This window comes from Centroberyx affinis, unplaced genomic scaffold, assembly GCF_046629955.1.
Source record: "Centroberyx affinis isolate AG114_WGS23_722 - 3 ecotype Tasmania unplaced genomic scaffold, CSIRO-AGI_Caff_v1 ptg001929l_1, whole genome shotgun sequence".
Taxonomy (NCBI): Eukaryota; Metazoa; Chordata; class Actinopteri; order Beryciformes; family Berycidae; genus Centroberyx; species Centroberyx affinis.
In genome coordinates this window covers 26,132-45,187 of record NW_027280291.1, presented here as the reverse complement: position 1 = coordinate 45,187, position 19,056 = coordinate 26,132, and the positions used below count along the sequence as shown (strand labels likewise).

The following is a 19,056-nucleotide window of genomic DNA, read 5'->3' as shown; positions in this document are numbered from 1 at the left end:
ATGACTTGCAAAATACTGAGCATAAGCCTCTTATTTTTGGGTTTTCAACATTGCTCATCACGTAAGTCCTGTGAAACAGCAATTATATATCTCTTATCGTTTGCTATAATATTATAAAAAATATGATAAGATATATAGATATGCCTAATCGACAGATTGTTTCGCTTCTGATCATATGTTTAACATAAAAGTTATGCCATAAAATGCAGTAATAAGAAGTGGAAAATACCACCGGAGGGCAAATTGTACTGAGGTATTGGGATGTTTGAAGGGCAACACACGTTGTGAAAAACAGATAGCCTTCAACACATCATTAGATTGTACAGTGCCTCTCTTGGCTATTTCAGTAAAACATTGTTTTGTGGGATCACGGGAAAAAGTGTAGGAGCAAAACGTGTCGGTCCTGCAGAAGGTGCGCACGGCGGTGCTCCATCGCACTGGGCTGTCTGCATTGCAGTGCTTTCTCTCAGCCAGCACGCAAGTTTCTGCACCGTATGGGTTCAACTCTCGCCCTGTGTGCAAGGCAGGATGCTGCTCGAGCGTTTATTTTGTTATCTTTCATATGATAAGCTCAGGTATGGGGGTGAGAGGTTTTGTTTTTTGTTGTTGCTGTTGAAAATTCGTTGTGCACATTTGCAAAGTGGCGACAGAGAGAGCAGAGCAGTGTCAGTGTCCTAGCCGGGACCAGCCCACTGCAGTACTTTTGGGAAGCCTGTGTGCTCGTCACCTGTCCTCAAATCCCTGCATCCTGCACACTGAGAGCATGGATTCACCTGACAGAGCAAAAACAAAAAATCATGATCAATCAAGCAGTCATGTGGTGAATTTAATTGGATAGAGGTGGGGCTGTGTTTGGGGGGAACAGTGTGTGTGTGTGTGTGTGTGTGTGTGTGTGTGTGTGTGTGTGTGCATGTGTTTGTGTTACCTACTATGATATACGCATACTAATAAGCTTTGTGTGCCATGTCAATGACAGGATGACCTCAGAACATCTTAAAGCCATTGCCTGTTAATTAGCCCTGTACAGTGAGTGGCATGACTCACTGGTTTTCACATCAGTGGGAGAGTGAGAGGGAGGGAAGCTCTGTCATGTGACTTCTGCATAGTTTGGAATGTGAGATGTTGAATGGTGCAAATTACAACAAATAGAAGTTTCAAATACCACAGTTGGTAATTTCTCTCTGGGGAAATATAGCATGCATGACATAGGTGATCGTTCAAGGGCATAGGTCAATATCTCTGTTATCCACCTTAGATAGATGCTATATGTCAAGTGATTATAGGGAAGTAATGCTTCCAGTCTAGGCAGTTGGTTACTGCAATATGATTTTTGAAGATCTTTGAAGTTCTGAGGTGAAAAGTGGCTTGTATTTTTTTTTGTTTTTTTTTGGCTTGTATTCAAATTTTCCCAAGGAGATCAATCAAGTGCAGTCTTGTCTTATCTTATATACTATGCCATGCTATGCTGAGTTTTGCAAACTACTGTATGTCACATGGTGTGTTGGGGAAGTGAATGGTGCCATCTTTCTGTAGTGGTCTCTATAATTGAGGGGAAATTGCTTGCTAATCTTATTCAAATGTTGCTATTCTAGTGTTTGACTGGTGCTGGACTGTGTATGCGCTGCCTGTGGGTTTGGATGGGAGCAGATAGTGCCCACATTTCTGCCAGTGCCTTACTGCAGGCCAGGCCAATTGTGAATCTGCTGTGTGGATGTACACAGTGGAGCTGTGCCAGATTAAAATGGAGCCTCAGATCCCAGAACACACTGACCCAGCCTGCCTGGGGTGGGGCTCAAACACACTGTGTAAGGTGTGTGTGTGTGTGTGTGTGCTTGTATGTCTGTTTGAGATGTTGTGATGCATGTGGATATTCTCTCAAGTTTGTGCTTTGCATTTCGCACTCCGTCTCGGTTAGCAGCCCAAGCAGCTGTGAGACTGACAGTTTGGTCCATGTGAGGGGAATTGATATTTAGGGAAGGAGGGGCAGGATGATGTGGGAACTTAGCTATTCTATTCTTAGACAGAAGGATGCAGGATGCAGCATTCTGAGCACTGAACTTGAGACACATTGTGATGTTGATGTGCTGCGTAGTTTTTGTTTTTTACCTTTATCCATTCCTGGCGGCAGTCAGACACTCCCCGCTGTGATGCCCGCCTGTGTATGAATAATTTAAAAAACACCCTCGATAGCATGGTACATTTTCCCTGCATTACTCTCTGCCCCTATGTGCTGTTCTGTCACAATGATTTCCTATTACACATTGTATTGGCAGACATCTGTACTCGGTAGACATCTGCACATTTGCAGGGTTGTTGTCTGAAGCCTCAGTAGCCAGTGAGTGACACCCAGCAGAGGTGCCTCTATGCATATGCAACCAGCAGTAATGATGTGTCAGCCCAGACAGGCCAGCCTACAGTTACAGCAGACTGATGAATCAGCAAGACTGGCGTTAGAGCTCTTCACGGCCATGCCATTCCCCACAGCGCCTTAATGATAGATGAAATGAGAGACTTCCTTGTGTGGTGCAGAGAGAGAGAGAAGGGGGTGTGGTGCAGGATTAGATGGAGAGGGATAAAAACGTGGTGACTGGAATGTTCTGCATAGGCTTCAGGTACATTTTAGCTACTGCAACACGACAACGCCCACTTGGGAAGAACTAGAGAGAGAGAGAGAGAGAGAGAGAGAGAGAGAGAAAAGAGATCAAAAATAGAGGGCTGATGAGCGAGAGGCAGAGAATGAGGTAATGGAGTGAAGAGAGAGCAAGAGTGGCTGATTTTCTGAGTTGGGAAGGAGATAAGGAGAGAGAGGGCTGAGAGAGAGGGAAAAGAAGTGAAAGGGAGTTGAATGGGAGGAGGGAGGGTTGGAGTGCGTGACGGTGTTGCCATGAGGAGGAGCAGAGGAGTTGGGTAGCCTGGGTTAACCTGCTGTAGTCTGGGATGGAGCTGCTCTTTAAATTCCGGTCATGATTCAGCTCCCTCATCCAGCACAACTCATTAAGGAATCAAAACAAATCAATATACCTTAAGCCATTAGCGGCACGTGAACTTTTACCATTGCAACTGCTGCACAAATGTCCTAAATACTTTTGTTTGAATGAACATTTAGCAATGGACCGTTTGAAATAACTCTACAGTCCATTAATAGGGTGATGCAGCATAGACCTGTTATTGATTACCTGCAGCATAGAAAGGATTCCTATATGGCAAAGGCAGTGAAACACAGAGAAAGCCTCTCAGTGGTGTAAGGCAGACAGAGAAAAACAGAGAGTCAAGGTCACATTTCCATTGCTCAGCACGTTTCTTCCACCTGAGTGTGTTGCTTGTCCTTGCAGGAAGGGTGACGGATCTCTGCACAGTTATTCATTCACAATTCCCCAGTCCCTCACTGGGAGGAACCACTCTGATCACCAAATCCTCCATTCCCTCTACAAAGTGATTTCAAAAATTGAGGCTCCACAGCACCCTTATTCACCTTGCTCCATCTGCAACCTGCATACTAATTCTGCTAACGTCTCCTGTTTCTATCCACTGTCGACTGCCTTCTTCCCTGTGCTCCGTGACCTCTGCTATTGTAGGAACAGGAATTACAATACCAGAACTCCTGTTTAGCAATAAACAACTCAAAATGGCCAGGGAGGATTACCTTAGGAGAGGGTTGGATTGGAGCTGCTTTCATCATTTCTATACCATAACTGATACACTCAGATTAAAACATTAAAACATTATAATTTCTCTTTGTATCTGTCTATCTGTATATTCAAGTAAAACCCACTCATCTGTCTATTTTTCAGACTATCTGTTTTAAATCTCTTGGGAGTATTAAAGAACATATTTTGGCATTTGGAATGAGGCAGTGTTTTTCTTGCAGCCCAAATTGAGTACATGGTGCGTTTATCCTAAGCAGTGACACAAACAAGATTAGGTAGAATTACAGTCAATTTTAATAGCCATGGGTCGGGGAGTGAGCCTGAGCAGATGGGTGCTGGTCCTATCAGTCCCATAACCACATACAGAATAACACCAGCGCTCACCAAGACACAGCCGCAGTCTCTCAGTTTGGCTTTGCTGCATATGAACTGCGCACACTTATTTTCCAGACATAATCAGACACAAACCCTAACACACAGACAGACACAAACCCACACACAAACAAAACAACTAACATTCGTTTTATTTATTTCTGATTGTTTCCGCAAAGCTGAAAATCACAGGACCAAGGCCATTTTGTGTGCTCTTTGGAAAGAGGCAGGAGGCGTTGCATATTTGCTTGAAAATGACAATTGTTTATTTCAGAGACAGCGTGAACAATCAATGACTGCTTGCCACATGCATTACAGCTGATCCCATCCCACCCCACCCGAGTAGAAATTAAGTTGTTCAGGCAATGGACTGGGAGTAGAGGTCTGTTGGTTAGATTTATAGTCCAGCTCCTTATAAGGGGAAATTTTATGGCAGTAGGGACTCTGCACCAAGCAATATATGGAATATGAAGCTTTGTATTTTTTAAACACCAGAAAGACTAAATGATTTTGCCCTTTCTTGCCAATTTAATTGGATTGATCAGGCCACATTTTCATTGTTTGTGTCTCATGGAGCATGCACTATCCACTAATTAAAATCCAAATGATCTTTCCTTATCAGGCCACACAGCTGTACCAGACTTTGTTGCCCAGACATGCAGTATATCATGTGAAATAGGCGTATGATGAGAATGCTGTATTCTGAGAGCCTCATAGTTCAAGGCCTTCCTCTCTTCCTCTCTTTCTTATCGTCACTGCCAGGAGAATGTGTGGATCCTCTGGTGTCTGGCCTCTATGCCTCCTCCTTCCTGGCCTCCTCCAGATATAACTTCCTCTACTCTGCCAATTTTGCCAAATTGTATGGTAAGTTATCAAGTTGTGTCATTTTTAGTTCATCAACTATTGTCCCTCCATTGGCCTTATTCTCACAGCGGTTATTTTGAACTTATGTCACACATAGGGTGAAAAAAAAGTCCTACCAGCTATTAAATTAGCTAGCTAATCATAGGGACAATAACTACAACAACTGCTTGAATTTAGTAGGGAAGTTAGCTAGTTCACTAGCTAGTTATCTGTTAGCTTGCTGCCCAGGCTAGATTCTAGCAGCTATTAGGCCAAATACTTAAAATGTGAACCTATGTCCCCCCATATTTTTGAGATCCATTCATTTCTAGTACATTTTTCAGTGGGGAATCTATGAAATTATAAATGGTTGCCTGATTCCCAATGTTTACAATAACAGGACAAAGCTGGGCTTTACTGTAGAGTATGTAAATTCAAAATGGCTGCTGTGCTGTAGGAATAAGGTCAATGGTGGGAAATCATGAGATGGACTCTACCAAGATCTATTATTTTATTACTTTGGTCATGATTTCATCCAGGTCAGAGTGTTTCCAACGTACGAATATATTGTGCTATCCCCCCCCTCCTCTCTCCCCCTCAGGAAGCAGTGGCTGGTCCCCATCCCCCAGGGACAGACAGCCATGGCTGCAGGTCGACCTGGGCAGGAAGTACCGGCTGGTGGCTATCGCCACCCAGGGGACCTTCAACTCCTACGACTGGGTGACTAAGTACACCCTGCTCTATGGGGATCGGCCGGACTCCTGGACCCCCTACATCATGAAAGGAGGCAACTCGGTAGGTGCCACTGAGGCAGAATGGCCAGGGACAGCGTGGGGCGAAGGCAACAGCAGGGATGATGCAGGGATTAACTACAGTCATTCATATGCAATCTTTTATAACCCCTTCTGCAATCGATGGGTGTTCCATTATATTCATTGTCACTAAGGACTGGCACTGAAACAGAGACGACACAGCACATTAGCTCTCAGAACTGACAAACACAATCTCTTTATCGGTTCGTCTCCAGACGCTTAATAAGGCGGAACACCACTGCAGTGACTCAATAACTCTCTCTCCCCTCTCTCTCACTCTCTGTCTCCAACTGTGTGCAGACGATGCCTGGGAACTGGAACTACTATCAGGTGAAGAGGAATGTCTTCCATTACGCCTTCACTGCTAAACACATTCGCCTGCTGCCTCTGGCGTGGAACACTGAGGATGGAGGGAAGATCGGTGTGAGGCTGGAGCTGTTTGGCTGCTCCTATGGTAAAAATGAGTAATCACAGCCGCAGTGGGATTTACTGTCTCTGATTCATATCCGGTGACATTGTACATAACAATTCCTAATTATATCCGATAATATTCCCCTAAGTCTACTAATACTGCACAACAAATGTGCCACACAATATTTTCCCTAGTTAATATTAAATTACCAGGCTCAATATAAACTGATTCACACTTAGTCACTAAGTGCACTAATGTTAAGAACCAAATGTGTCATATTGTACTTTCGCAGTTATTGATAAATAACTAGGCTCAATATCACCTGATTCATACCCAGTTACATCATACAATACCAATATCTATTCATATCTGACAAATCAATTCAATGCCACTACATCTACTAATATCAAGAGCTAAATGTGCCACATAGTAATTCTCAGTTCTCATGCTAAATAGCTCAGTAAATGCTAAATTAGGATCAATATCACCTCATACGTACCTCGCATTTTGATATTTTCGTATTTCAAAATAAACTCTGACTTTCTTAAACCATCTTGCCTGTGTTTCAGACTCCTATGTCCTGCAGTACAATGGGGATGACACAGTGGTCTACATGTACCCAGAAAAGAGGTCCCGTACACTACAGGACCACTATGCCATAAACTTCAAGACCCTGGAGCAGGATGGGCTGCTGTTACACAGCGAGGGGGTTCAGGGAGACCTCTTCACCCTGGAACTGAAGAAAGGACGTCTTTACCTCCACATTAGCCTTGGTATTTGTCAGAAAAAGAATGTAATGTGGTTTGTGGAAGGGATCCTGTTATATACTGTTGCGTAACTGTAAGAAATGTTGAATTATCTGCCTTGCAATGACAATGATCCATCTCAAGAGAGAGGCTTGCTTTTCTCAACCCTGAAATAAAGACACTAAGCTGTGGTGTCTGGGAGGAGATCTTAGCATTGCTGGTTAGTTTGATGACTGGCGCCCTGCCTACAGGTCCAATAATGGGAGTATTTCAGCATCTAATCTCATTTCTTTGCCTAGATGTGATTACAGTGTTTCTTTTCTTTTTTTCCCCTCCTGTCCCTGTCTCTCCTGTTTTGCAGGAAGCAGCACAGTACACAAAGTAGATGGTCGAACCACGTTGACCGCTGGCAATATTCTTGACGACCAACACTGGCACTATGTTACCGTCAAGCGCTACGGTCGACAGGTGAACTTCACGGTGGACAGCCAGACAGTGACAGCCATCTGCAATGGAGAGTTCACCTACCTGGACCTGGACTCCCAGGTACTTCAAAGAGCTGATTGTGCATATCTGCCTGGACAGGAAGTTTGTAGAGATATGTTAAGAGATAATGTAAGATGAGAGATAGTAGGGATAGTAGTGAGGTGTACATTAAATTACAAGTTACAAATTTCACATGGATTTTAGTATTGACACAGTATTAAGAGCAGGGCAGCTAATGTGAGAGATTTGGAGAAGTCGGGACTGAACAAAGTTATTTTTGAAAGATTTTTCTTGTGCCTTGATTGCCATTTTGAAGGCATGTATTCAAGTTATTGATTATATGCCAGCTAATGGGTTTATTGGATTGCTAAAATCTTTCTTGTGTACTAATGTACAACACTGATCAGACAGTTGCATTAGATGTGTCTGGTTACAGTGTATGTTAATTGACTTTAATGAACAACCCTTCGGCCAATCAGAATGGGCTATTCTCCCATGGCCATGGTATGATACACAACTAATCATTATCATGCAAAACTCTGCATTGATAATCCTTCTTTACTTATACAGATAGATAAACACAGGAAAATATTAATTGATTTTCTGGTTTAATGAGGATGACTGACCGACTTAACACCCGTCTCTTAGTTATATGTAGGTGGTGTGATAGAGAGCAACGTGCCTCACCTCCCCACCACGCCGAACTTCCGCGGCTGCCTGGAGAACGTCTTCATCAACGGGATCAACATCATCGACATGGCCCAGAGAGAAGAACCCGAGATCCGCATCCCGCGAAAGGTTCAGCTCTTCATTAACCTTGATTGCTCCATTAATCATCAAACTCCAATCATAATATCACTATTTGAAGATGATATGCATTTGATTCATAAGCTAATCATCATTACTAATTGTCATTAATTGTAATTAGCTTATTTTATTATTTTATTGCTCACAATCCCAATATCATCAATGGAAATGTGTAAAGCATTCAGCTGAATTGAATATTTTTCTGTTTTCTCCTTTTCCCCCTCAGAAAAAGATGCATTACGCCTGTCGTGACATTCTGCTCAAACCCATGACCTTTGCTGGGCCCAACAACTATCTGCAGGTGCCAGGCTTCTTCAGGAGGCCTCGTATGTTTGTCAAGTTTAAGTTCCGCTCCTGGGACTACACCGGGCTGCTCATGTTTACCCGCTTTGCTGACGACCTGGGTGCTCTGGAGCTGGGCCTGAGCGAGGGCCAGGTCAACGTCACTATATTCCAGCCTGGCAAGAAGAAACTGCAGTTTGCCGCAGGTGGGCCCACGCAACCTCTGTCTTTTCCAGATATTAGAGGAAAGGTTGATTTTAAAGATTTAGGAACATAAAGGAACATGCAGTGCCTTATGCTTTATGCAATGCTTGATGAATGTTGTGTATTCTGCATGTGATTTCTGTATTGATTGTGGAATCATTGTATGATGGACTCTTCTCATCTCCCTAGGATACAGACTGAATGATGGCTACTGGCACACGGTGGATCTGGCAGCCAGAGACAACCTGCTGACCCTCACTATTGACGAGGAGGAGGGCTCTCCGCTGAAGATCACCAACCCCTTCACCATTCGGACCGGGGACCGCTACTTTTTTGGAGGTGAGGTGATGACTTGAACAACTGCTGGCAGCTCCCAGTGTCAACATAGAAATCACGTTTGTACTTGTGTTAAGATTCAAACTCCTGTGTTCCTGCATTCAGGGTGTCCGAAAACCAACAACACGATAAGGAAGTGTGAGACCAAGCTGAACCACTTCCACGGCTGCATGCAGCAGATCTACATAGACAACGAGCAGCTTGATATCGACATTATACTGCAGCGCCAGTGGGGGCGCTATGCTGAGCTGTTGTTGGGCACCTGCGGCATCACTGACAGGTAGGAAACAGGGGAATTTAGATTATGTTTTATAAGTCATATCTTGGAGTGAGCAGACATATATATCCTCAACCCAGTAGTATCAGCAATGGTAAATGCCTCAATTTCATCAATAGCAGAAAAATGACATAATGACACAGACGCTTACCGCACTGCAAAAAATATATCATCATAAAAAATTAATTTAATGAAATGAGGGGTCTTCAAATCTTATTTCTGCTACAGCAAGAGAAAAACGTTGCCAGTGGGGCCAGATAATTTCAGCTTGTTTCAAGAATTTCCTTGAATCAAGTGTCATTTTCTTGATAGTGCAGCAATTTGCCGTATTCTGCCATATTTCAAGATAGTGACATTTCCAACTGAAGTGGAATTATGTCACCCCCCTGGCAGAATTTTTCGCTTGTTATGAGAAAACCGAGATGAGACTGAAAATGAGACTAAATGACTTGTTAAGGACATATTTTTGCGGTATGGGCATTGATGATTGGCTTTTTTTCTCAGGGCTTATGCTATCTGTGCATATCCCTTATATACTTATACGTATTATACCATCATCATATATTTCTATATTAATACACACCTCTGATAAAAAGATGGATCATTATCATATCCATATCATGTTCTCTTATGGTGTTATCAGAGGAATCTGATCTTACACAAGATGCATGTGGAGCATTTGGCACTGATGTGTAAATTATATAAGAGTCTTTAGAGTGAGACATCATTGACAACAATCATCACCTCATAGTAAGTCTCACCTTATAAACCCTGTGTGAGAAACAAAGAGAAACAAAGATCATAGAGAAGAGAGAGACAGGATGAGAGACAGGAATGTAGGCAGCTTTAACTGGCCAGATAAGAAAATTACATCATTATGCACACTCTCACTGTTATAACCTCAAAATTCTCAAGATAATATTCTGTTTTGTTTGCAGATGTACCCCAAATCCATGTGAGCATGAAGGCAGGTGTATCCAGTCCTGGGATGACTTTATCTGCCTTTGTGAGAACACCGGCTATAAAGGGGAAGTGTGTCACATGTGTAAGTGCCGGCTGAGTTCTCTACAGTTAATTAGACCTGGCTGTGCTATATTTCTCCGACAAAAATGTTGTCTGTATTTCTCTGACAAATGGATCAATTCTTCTCTTGAGCAGCGGTGTATAAAGAGTCATGCGAGGCCTACAGACTCCATGGAAAGTATTGGTCAGGCAACTACACCATCGATCCTGATCTCAGTGGACCGCTGAAACCATTTGAAGTGTACTGCAAAATGAAATGTAAGTCATCACTGTCAGTAATCCAATCTGCAAATACGATATCATCAGCAATGTGTGAAATATTTTCTGCACCGTAGGATTGAAATGAATGGTATTGCTGCGGAGCTGCTGGCTCCTCTGTGGATTGTTGATGAATAGTTGGAAGGCGAACATCAGTTATCACATTCCTGTTGTGTTATCAGGAACGTGTACTGAAATTTCATGGGAAATTAAAAGGGTGTATAAAACAAGACAGGCCCATCTGTTTCAGTGCGCTCATGTGTCTGTGTGTGATGTAATAAAGATTAAAAAGGAAAATGGTGTAATCACTGAGCTGAATCACTCAAATACATTAACCTTGTACTGGCCATGCAAATACCTCAGGGTCCAGAATCTAAGCTTTCTTATAACATCAGATCTGTTGAATCATAAAAACCTCATCAAATATCTTTTTTTCCCCCCACTCAGTTTTTACTTTCTTATTCCCTTCATCTTTCTCTTCCTCCATGGGATTGTCTTGCTTGAGAATAAAACACATTAACTGTTCTATGACTGTGACTTCTATCTATCCCTGCATGCAGCGTATAAGGCCTGGACAGTGATTTTGCATGACCGTGTGGGTGGGACCACGGTGACTGGGAGCACAGTGGACCGACCGTTCATAGGAGACGTCAACTACTGGAACGCTTCCTGGGACGAGGTCACCGCTCTGGCCAACACCTCCATGTACTGTGAGCAGTGGATCGACTACTCCTGCTACAAATCCCGCCTCCTCAACACTCCCAGTAAGTGGGATTGGTCAGTGTGCTGCTGATGGACAACGGGGAAGACAGGGAAACTTGAGTGACACACTAACTCATATGTGGTCTGTTTTTTTCACATACTTTTAGATGGAAGACCCTTTGGTTACTGGATTGGTCGTAACAATGAGAGTCACTATTACTGGGGCGGAGCGTTTCGGGAAGTGCAAAAGTGTGGCTGCTCCATCAACCAAACCTGCACCGACCCCAAGTTTCAGTGCAACTGTGACGCCGACTATAGACAATGGTGAGAGAGGGACAGTTTTACCCGTGTCCATGCAGAGGTGGGGACTCGAGTCACATGTCTTTGATTCGAGTCAGACTCAAGTCACAATGTTAACTGCTTGAGACTTGACTTGATGCATGAAGAGACTTGACTTGATGCATGAAGAGAATACTTGAGACTTGACTTGATGCATGAAGAGACTTGACTTGATGCATGAAGAGAATACTTGAGACTTGACTTGGGTTCTGGTGACTTGGGACTTGACTTTGACTTGAAAAGGTTTCTAAAGTCTTGACAAAAGATCTTGTATTTGTGTAACTGACTTCGATTGAAATGTATGAGATTTGTTCCACCAGACAACTGAATTTAAATTCTGTTTTCTGAGTTTGTATATGGAATGATTGAATTTATTGAAGTTGAAACTGATTCTAGAATCTAGAAATCAAATCTAGAAATCTTATACTATTAAAACGATATTGTATTGAAAAGTCCTAGGTATTTTGTTTTCTTTAAGCCATGAAATTGATACTGGACTCTTGATTTGTTCTGACTTGACTTGGTGTTCTACATTAAGACTTGAGATTTGGCATGGACTTGACATGGCTTGACTTGACTTGATAATCTACATTTAGACTTGGGACTTGACTTGAGACTTGAGCAAAGTTGACTTGGTCACGCCTCTGTGTCTATGATATGATGTGATATAGAGGTCTTAACATCCCCAATGTGGCTGTTCAGGTACTCAGATAAGGGCTACTTGGACTTCAGAGACCACCTGCCAGTGAGGAGGGTGGTGGTTGGGGACACCAACAGGACGGGCTCAGAAGCACGCTTCACTGTCGGGCCCCTCCGCTGCCATGGCGACAGTAAGCTTAAATAATTATGGGTTGTACCAGTACATATGCTCACACAGTGATGTTCGATGTTTTTGAATGGCTTGGGATTTGGTTTTTGTCAATACTCCAACGTCCTTCCACAGGAAACATCTGGAACACCATCGCCTTCACCAAGCCCACCTACATCACCTTCCCCACCTTCAGGCCCGGCTCCAGCGCTGACATCTCCTTCCACTTCAAAACCTATCGTGACCACGGCGTCTTCCTGGAGAACTCTGATGACCAACTTCGCAACTTCCTACGAATAGAACTCAATAGTGAGTTACACTGATTTGAAGTGTTAGCAATGGATCTGCTGCCTAAATATATGTACAGTTAGAAAGGTTAGTGGTAGAAATAAGACTTTTATAACTCTTCATTCTTTCTTTTTCCTCCTGTCCTCTCCCAGCCACCCATAACCTTGTGTTTTTATTCATGGTCGGCGATGGCATCCTTAATGCGACGCTACGGTCTCCTGTTCCACTAAATGATAACGAGTGGCACTTTGTCCAGGCTGAGATCAATGTGAAGCTGGCCCGGATCAAGGTTGATTACCAGCCTTGGGCTGTCATACGTTTCCCGGGTCAGACCTTTGTCACCATGCAGTTTACGCACCCGATCCTTGTAGGTAGGTTGCCTAGGGTAAATATGGAGTGATGAGCGGGGGGTTGAGTTTAAAATTGGCATCACATAGATTCAATTTGTCTTCACATAAAGATATAACTACTGATAATAGAATCCTGTGCACCCAGGCGCAGCCAACCGCACCCTGAGACCTTTCCTGGGCTGTCTGCGAGGGTTACGGATGAATGGTGTTCCTCTGGATCTGGAGGGGAAAGTAAATGAAGAACAAGGTATACGGAGGAACTGTACTGGCCAGTGTCTCAACGCTACCATACCATGTCGAAACAGTGGTCAGTGTATTGAGGGCTACGCCGCCTACACCTGTGACTGTAACAACACAGCCTTTGATGGTTTCTACTGCCATAAAGGTGAGTGCAGGATGAGGGTAATACTGATTAAAAAACGTGAAAGGTGGCATGGTCAGTACTTTGAAACACAAGTCTAACTCCACAATGCTATTTTCCAAGACATCGGAGCTTACTTTGAGATCGGCTCGTGGCTAAGGTACAACATACGAAAGAAGCCCATATCGGATGAAGCGGCATGGGCCAACTGGATCGATCCGCACTACGACAACTTCAGCCTCGGCTACAACGACACGGCCGACGACATCGAGTTCAGTTTCAGCACCCTCCACACCCCAGCCGTGTTGCTCTACATCAGCTCCTTCGTCCAGGACTACATGGCTGTCATCCTGAAGACTGACGGTAGGAAAGGCTCAGTAACAACTCATCCACACCAGTAGCTGATGAGATGCAGCGATTCTTCATTATGTGGTAATGATTTCTTTTATCACCTCTTCCTCTACAGGAAGCCTTGATCTGAGGTATAAGCTGGGGCTGATCACCCACAAGTACCAGCTGACTCACAGAAACCTGGCAGATGGATACCCGCACTATGTCAACATAACCAGACACAACAGGACCATTAAGACACAGGTGGCTGCTCTCACCACTGTCACCATGCAAACTCTAACCTGTGGTTTATTTCACTTTTGCATTGAAATAACATATTGAGCCTGGACAAGCATGTTAAGACAGTTGTACAGTTGTGCTTTCTTCAACTCAGGAGGCTTTTCAGAATTGGAGCTTTTTTTGTCATTAAATCACCTGGAAACTGATCCAAGCCTTTATTTCCTCATGTCTTGACTATGGTACATTTGTCTTACTCAGCAGAATATATCCAGATTGGAGTCCAAAATACTTCAGTCAGACTCCTGGCAGGAACAATCAACATACAGCATATTGCTCCCATTTTAGCTTCACTGTGACTAGTTACTACGGTCTAGCTATCTTTCTGAGTGTTTAACCTGTTATGAGCCCAAGTGTAGTGCTGAGATCCTCGTCATTCTTTAATCTTGACTGAAGACTAAGGGTGATCATGCTTTCTCCATCAGGGCTCCCAGGCTCTGCAATCAGGCTAGACAACTCAATGTCATCTCTTAAAAAAACTCTTTTGAAAATGCATATACTTAAGCTATTTGCTTTTACTTGAACTATGGTCTTTATTCTGATTTAATTATTGTTTTAATTTAACATTTACATTAAATATTAACATTTTTTATAAATTACTCACATTTTTATTTATCTTCTAAAGCATTTTGTAACTATTTTCTGCTTGCAAGTGCTCTATAAATAAAGGTTATTATTATATGGTCATTATAGTTTTTAATGTATCTACTCATTTACTCTTTGTGTATCTATGACAGTGCTGAAGATGAATATGTTATTATCCCTCACCCACAGGTGGATTACATGGAGCCCATAGTGGAAAAGATAACCTTAGTGGAGGATGCCAGGTTTGACTCTCCCAAGTCCATGTTCCTGGGCAGAGTGATGGGTAAAAGTCTCATTTACCGGTTATTCATGATAACATTTAGCACATTTATCCTGCCGCCTGTCTTCAGACTGTACTTAAAGTGGACACTCTGGTGATTCTTTATTACTTCTATCTGCCCCCTCAGAGGTTGGTGACATTGACTATGACATCCAGAGACATAATGCTCCAGGCTTTATAGGCTGCATATCTGGGGTGCGGTACAACGTCTACGCCCCTCTGAAGGCCCTCTTCCGGCCAAACGAAACAGACCCTCCGGTGACCACACAAGGCTTCGTCTCCGAGTCCAACTGTGGCGCCTTCCCCCCCATCCTGGGTTATGTACCATGGGAGGTGGATCCCTGGTTCACTGGCATAGGTGAGACTGTACGCCCCATAATGCACCAGTACACAGAGAGAATATGATTGTAAGCTCATCCACTTATGTGTGTACGTCTCCTCTTCCAGAGTATTTTTATATCCACGATGACCTGGGCTTGTTTTGGATAACAGGTAAGTGTTTTTTTCTGTATTGTAATAGTGCCTAGTCAGATGTTCCCTTGAATACACTGAGATGAGACGGTGCATTTCTGCCTTGTTTCTGGAATTGTTGAATCTGTAGTGTGGCCAGTAATAAATAGTTTAACAGTCACACATACCCAGTTTTCTGTTAAATGTTTCTAATATTGGAACAGTATCAGGTAATCTCATATGACATATGTGTCACATTGGGCTTTCACTTCAGAGTACAAACATCCTATGTTCTCATCCTATGTGGATTAGCTGTCTCTTAACATGAAAAAATAACTTGTTTTATGTCAATACTGTCAGTAAATGATACATTTTCATTTATTATTTCTCAGTATGCATAAATTATTCTTTGGCTTCTACACTAGAGTGGGTTTATTGAGTGTGTAGCTACTTCATAATTCATACTTCTGTTTTCCTCAGCATGGAAAGAAAACAGTACACTCTCCAAGACGTAATAGATATATAATCAATGGAGATGTAAGATGTGATTTTGAAAGGTGTGCAAGCTCTGATGAAGATGGTGATGATGAAGCAACAAGGGAGTTTGATGAGAGGGCAGATGAATTGGATTGTGACACTTCTGATGATGACACTGAAGATCTTGACTTCATCCCAAGCCACACTCACACACACACACACACACACACACACACACACACACAAACACGCAACCAAATAATCAGTTCAGTTTAGGTAAAGTTTGTTAATACACAATTTTGTTTCGATATAACACTTACATTAGCCTATAGTGAATGGTTCCATTTCTGATGAATGGCTACATTGTTGCATGTTCCATTGATTAGCTGCAAATTGGAAAGTGTTTTATTGTCCCCCACAGTGAAACTCTGGGAGGGACTATGGATCAGCCCGGGCCGCCCGTCATACATAATATCTTGAATGCCACTGATCTGATTTTGACAAATCGTCAGGGAATTATGTATGCCATTTTCAAAATGACACTGATTGGCCTAAGGGGGGCGCTACAATATTTGCTTAATTGTCTGCATGTCACGCACAACATCTTGGACACAAAACCTAAGAGAACGATGCGTCTCATTGCTCAAAATTGCACTGATTGGCCTAAAACTGATGCTACAACATTTGTTTACTTGTTACTGATTGGCCCAATGGGTGCCTGCATCCTTCTGAATTGTTGAAGCACCAAATAAAACTGAAAGTTTGCACATTTAATTAATTCTTGTAGAATGTTTTAGTAAAAAAAAAGCATCTCTGCACCACATATTTCATCATACATGAATTTATGAAATAAAGGCCCAATGTGACATATATGTCATGTTTACAAATATTATAATTTTCAACTTCAAATATACATTTTTTGTGAATATGTGTTCTTTGGGGTCTCTTGAGCCTGCTGTATATTCTGCTTCATGTTGTTCTAAGGAAAAATGGGTCTGGGCTCTTCAATTCATTTTTGTGCCTCTGCCTCTTGCTCTTCATTTCCCTCTCTTTCAGTTGCTGTTTCTCTCCCTTCCCCACTGACACAAATCATCAGTTTGAAATTCTCTTTCCTATTTTCCTAAAATCCTCTAATCCCAAATTAGAGCAGGGTTGTCAGATTCCAACGTAGGCTTTTGAGTGTTTATTGATGCCTCTGACTGAAAGCCCTATATTATTAAATGCTGGACAGAACCAAGTACACACTCATAGAAAGTCAGCAGACATTTCTATTGCATTATCACGCTGAAGATTATTTCTTATTTCATCCAGTTGAAATCAGATTATTCCTTTTTTTTTCATCTAGTTGAGTATATAAGTATAGTCAAGTAAGTAAAAACAGTACAGTAAGCTTCAATTCCCATATCACCAAAATCTCAAGCAATCAAAACAATTGCAATGGCAATAGAACAATCATGTAAGAGTGAAATGCAAGGAAAAGAAATAGAATAAAAGCTAAGGAGAGAGATAGAAGGGATTTTTAAGAAGTGAGTGGAGACAAAATATTCAGTGGGGAGAGGGTGAGGTACTCGAAAAGATGTGTTTTCACAAATAAGCATTTAGATATATGCTGTTATATGAAGTATGGATTTCTACAGGACGTCAGTGTATGATATGAAGTTCCTCACCCATTTACATCCCTATGGTAACGTTGCACCTGCAGCACATGCTACAAGAAGCCATGTGGGGCGGTGAGACAAGAGGGGGCGGCCTGCAGTACAGTATTACAGATGCAGGAATAAAGCAGAGCAGGCTGGAGTCCCAGGATTAGGAAGCAGCTCAGAGACTCTCCACTCCATCCCCGTCTGAGTCCCTCGCCGGATCAGCTATATTTAGTCTGCACGGTGCCCTCTCTTACTATTCACCACTGATAGATGCTTTAGCTTAATAGATCATTCAGATGCAGAGGTATTATGCTAATGCAGAACATCAGCGTGTCATTAGAGATTAGTGTGCTGTCCAGGCATCCCGACAATGACCTCCCCTGGTTATCAGACCTCATCCCTGTTTGATATACTGCTGATGATAATATGGTGCCGTCTGAGAAATTACACCTCTTGTCTCAAATATACTCGATAATATGAAATGTGCAGTTCTGCTGGCAGTGAACAAATTCTGCCAGGATGATGAACTGAAGGGAATTATTGCCTTTTTACAGTGTCCTCTCCCTGTGACAAATACCACTTTAGTTAAAATAATATTCTGCCACCTTTTCATACAAATAAATGTCTATACCCAGATCATGAAAGCTTTTACATTTGCTGTTGGTGTCTGGTAGGTCTTTCCCAAGGAAAAATCCTTTGGCACACAGGATGTGATGCATTTTACATTTCTGATTTGTTTGGAATAAATAGAAGAAGAACTGGGTAGTTAGCATGAGCAGCGATAAGCCACCATGGCTGAACAGATAAAGAAAAGAGCGCCACCTACAGGAACTCAAACTTAAGCAGAAAAGGAAAAAGACTCACAGTACTGGACACACTGATTGACAAGGTGCCTCTGGGAAATGAATTGTGAAAAAAACACCAGAGAAATGGCCTCTTAGCACCAAAGATGTTGCCAAAATAATAATAAACAAAACACAGATCTCGTGGATAACCATCCTAGAGGAAACTGGCCAGTGATCAGACCTAAATTCAACAACACTACACCCACACTACACCAACACTTTGGCTCACACTTAGCCAATAACATGTGATAATATAACTGCTCTTTTTAAAGTCAGTCAAACTACTCCTCGTACTTGCTCCTCATCCTTAGTTTTTCTCTAGGAGTGCCTATTTTCTCCTCAGGGTGCCGCAGATTAAGTTTCCAGGGTCATTCTAACTGAGCTTGTTTTATTCTTCAGTCATCGTCATCCTGGCGGTGTTGCTGCTGTTCGGAGGCTTGTACAGTATCTACATCTACGTGTACCAGCAGAAGGGCAGCTACCACACCAACGAACCCAAGAACCTGGAGTCGCCCAGCAGCTCTAGGCCGCTGACCGAGACGCTGAGGAGAGAAAAAAAGAACCTCCCAGAAATCGAAGAGGAGTTCAGGAGCGACTAGCATCATAGGACCTATGGGGAAGTGGGTGGGGTTGGAGGGGAGGGCGAGGGTGGGGATGGGGAGGGTGAACTGGCACTTACAACAACCACAAATACCTGTATTATGTTTTATAATTCCTTCAACCTTTCTTCTTCATTTATTTATTTATTTTTAACTTTTTGGTTTGTGTTCCTTTCCCCAGTTAAGTGGGATCTGAT

At 42.6% G+C, this 19,056-nt stretch overlaps 1 protein-coding gene across 1 annotated transcript; it reads left to right on the top strand.

Moving 5' to 3' along the window:
- Positions 1–18,859, top strand: cntnap1 (contactin associated protein 1). The gene is made up of 24 exons (XM_071530477.1): positions 1–61; positions 4,782–4,883; positions 5,464–5,657; positions 5,975–6,128; positions 6,656–6,859; positions 7,194–7,378; positions 7,967–8,116; positions 8,352–8,613; positions 8,801–8,950; positions 9,053–9,227; positions 10,163–10,269; positions 10,383–10,505; positions 11,066–11,269; positions 11,375–11,531; positions 12,249–12,376; positions 12,490–12,663; positions 12,795–13,013; positions 13,138–13,377; positions 13,477–13,716; positions 13,820–13,947; positions 14,755–14,848; positions 14,973–15,203; positions 15,293–15,337; positions 18,660–18,859. The coding sequence occupies exons 1-24, from the start codon at positions 1–3 to the stop codon at positions 18,857–18,859; spliced, it is 3,927 nt and encodes a 1,308-aa protein (XP_071386578.1).
- Positions 18,860–19,056: the final 197 nt, after the last annotated feature.

Bases quoted from the DNA above. Each gene is read 5' to 3' on its own strand.
- cntnap1 (XM_071530477.1), top strand. From the start codon at position 1: ATGACTTGCAAAATACTGAGCATAAGCCTCTTATTTTTGGGTTTTCAA. The intron at 9,228-10,162 runs GTAGGAAACAGG...TTTTGTTTGCAG, and splicing joins ACCTGCGGCATCACTGACAG to ATGTACCCCAAATCCATGTG. The intron at 10,270-10,382 runs GTAAGTGCCGGC...TCTCTTGAGCAG, and splicing joins AGGGGAAGTGTGTCACATGT to CGGTGTATAAAGAGTCATGC.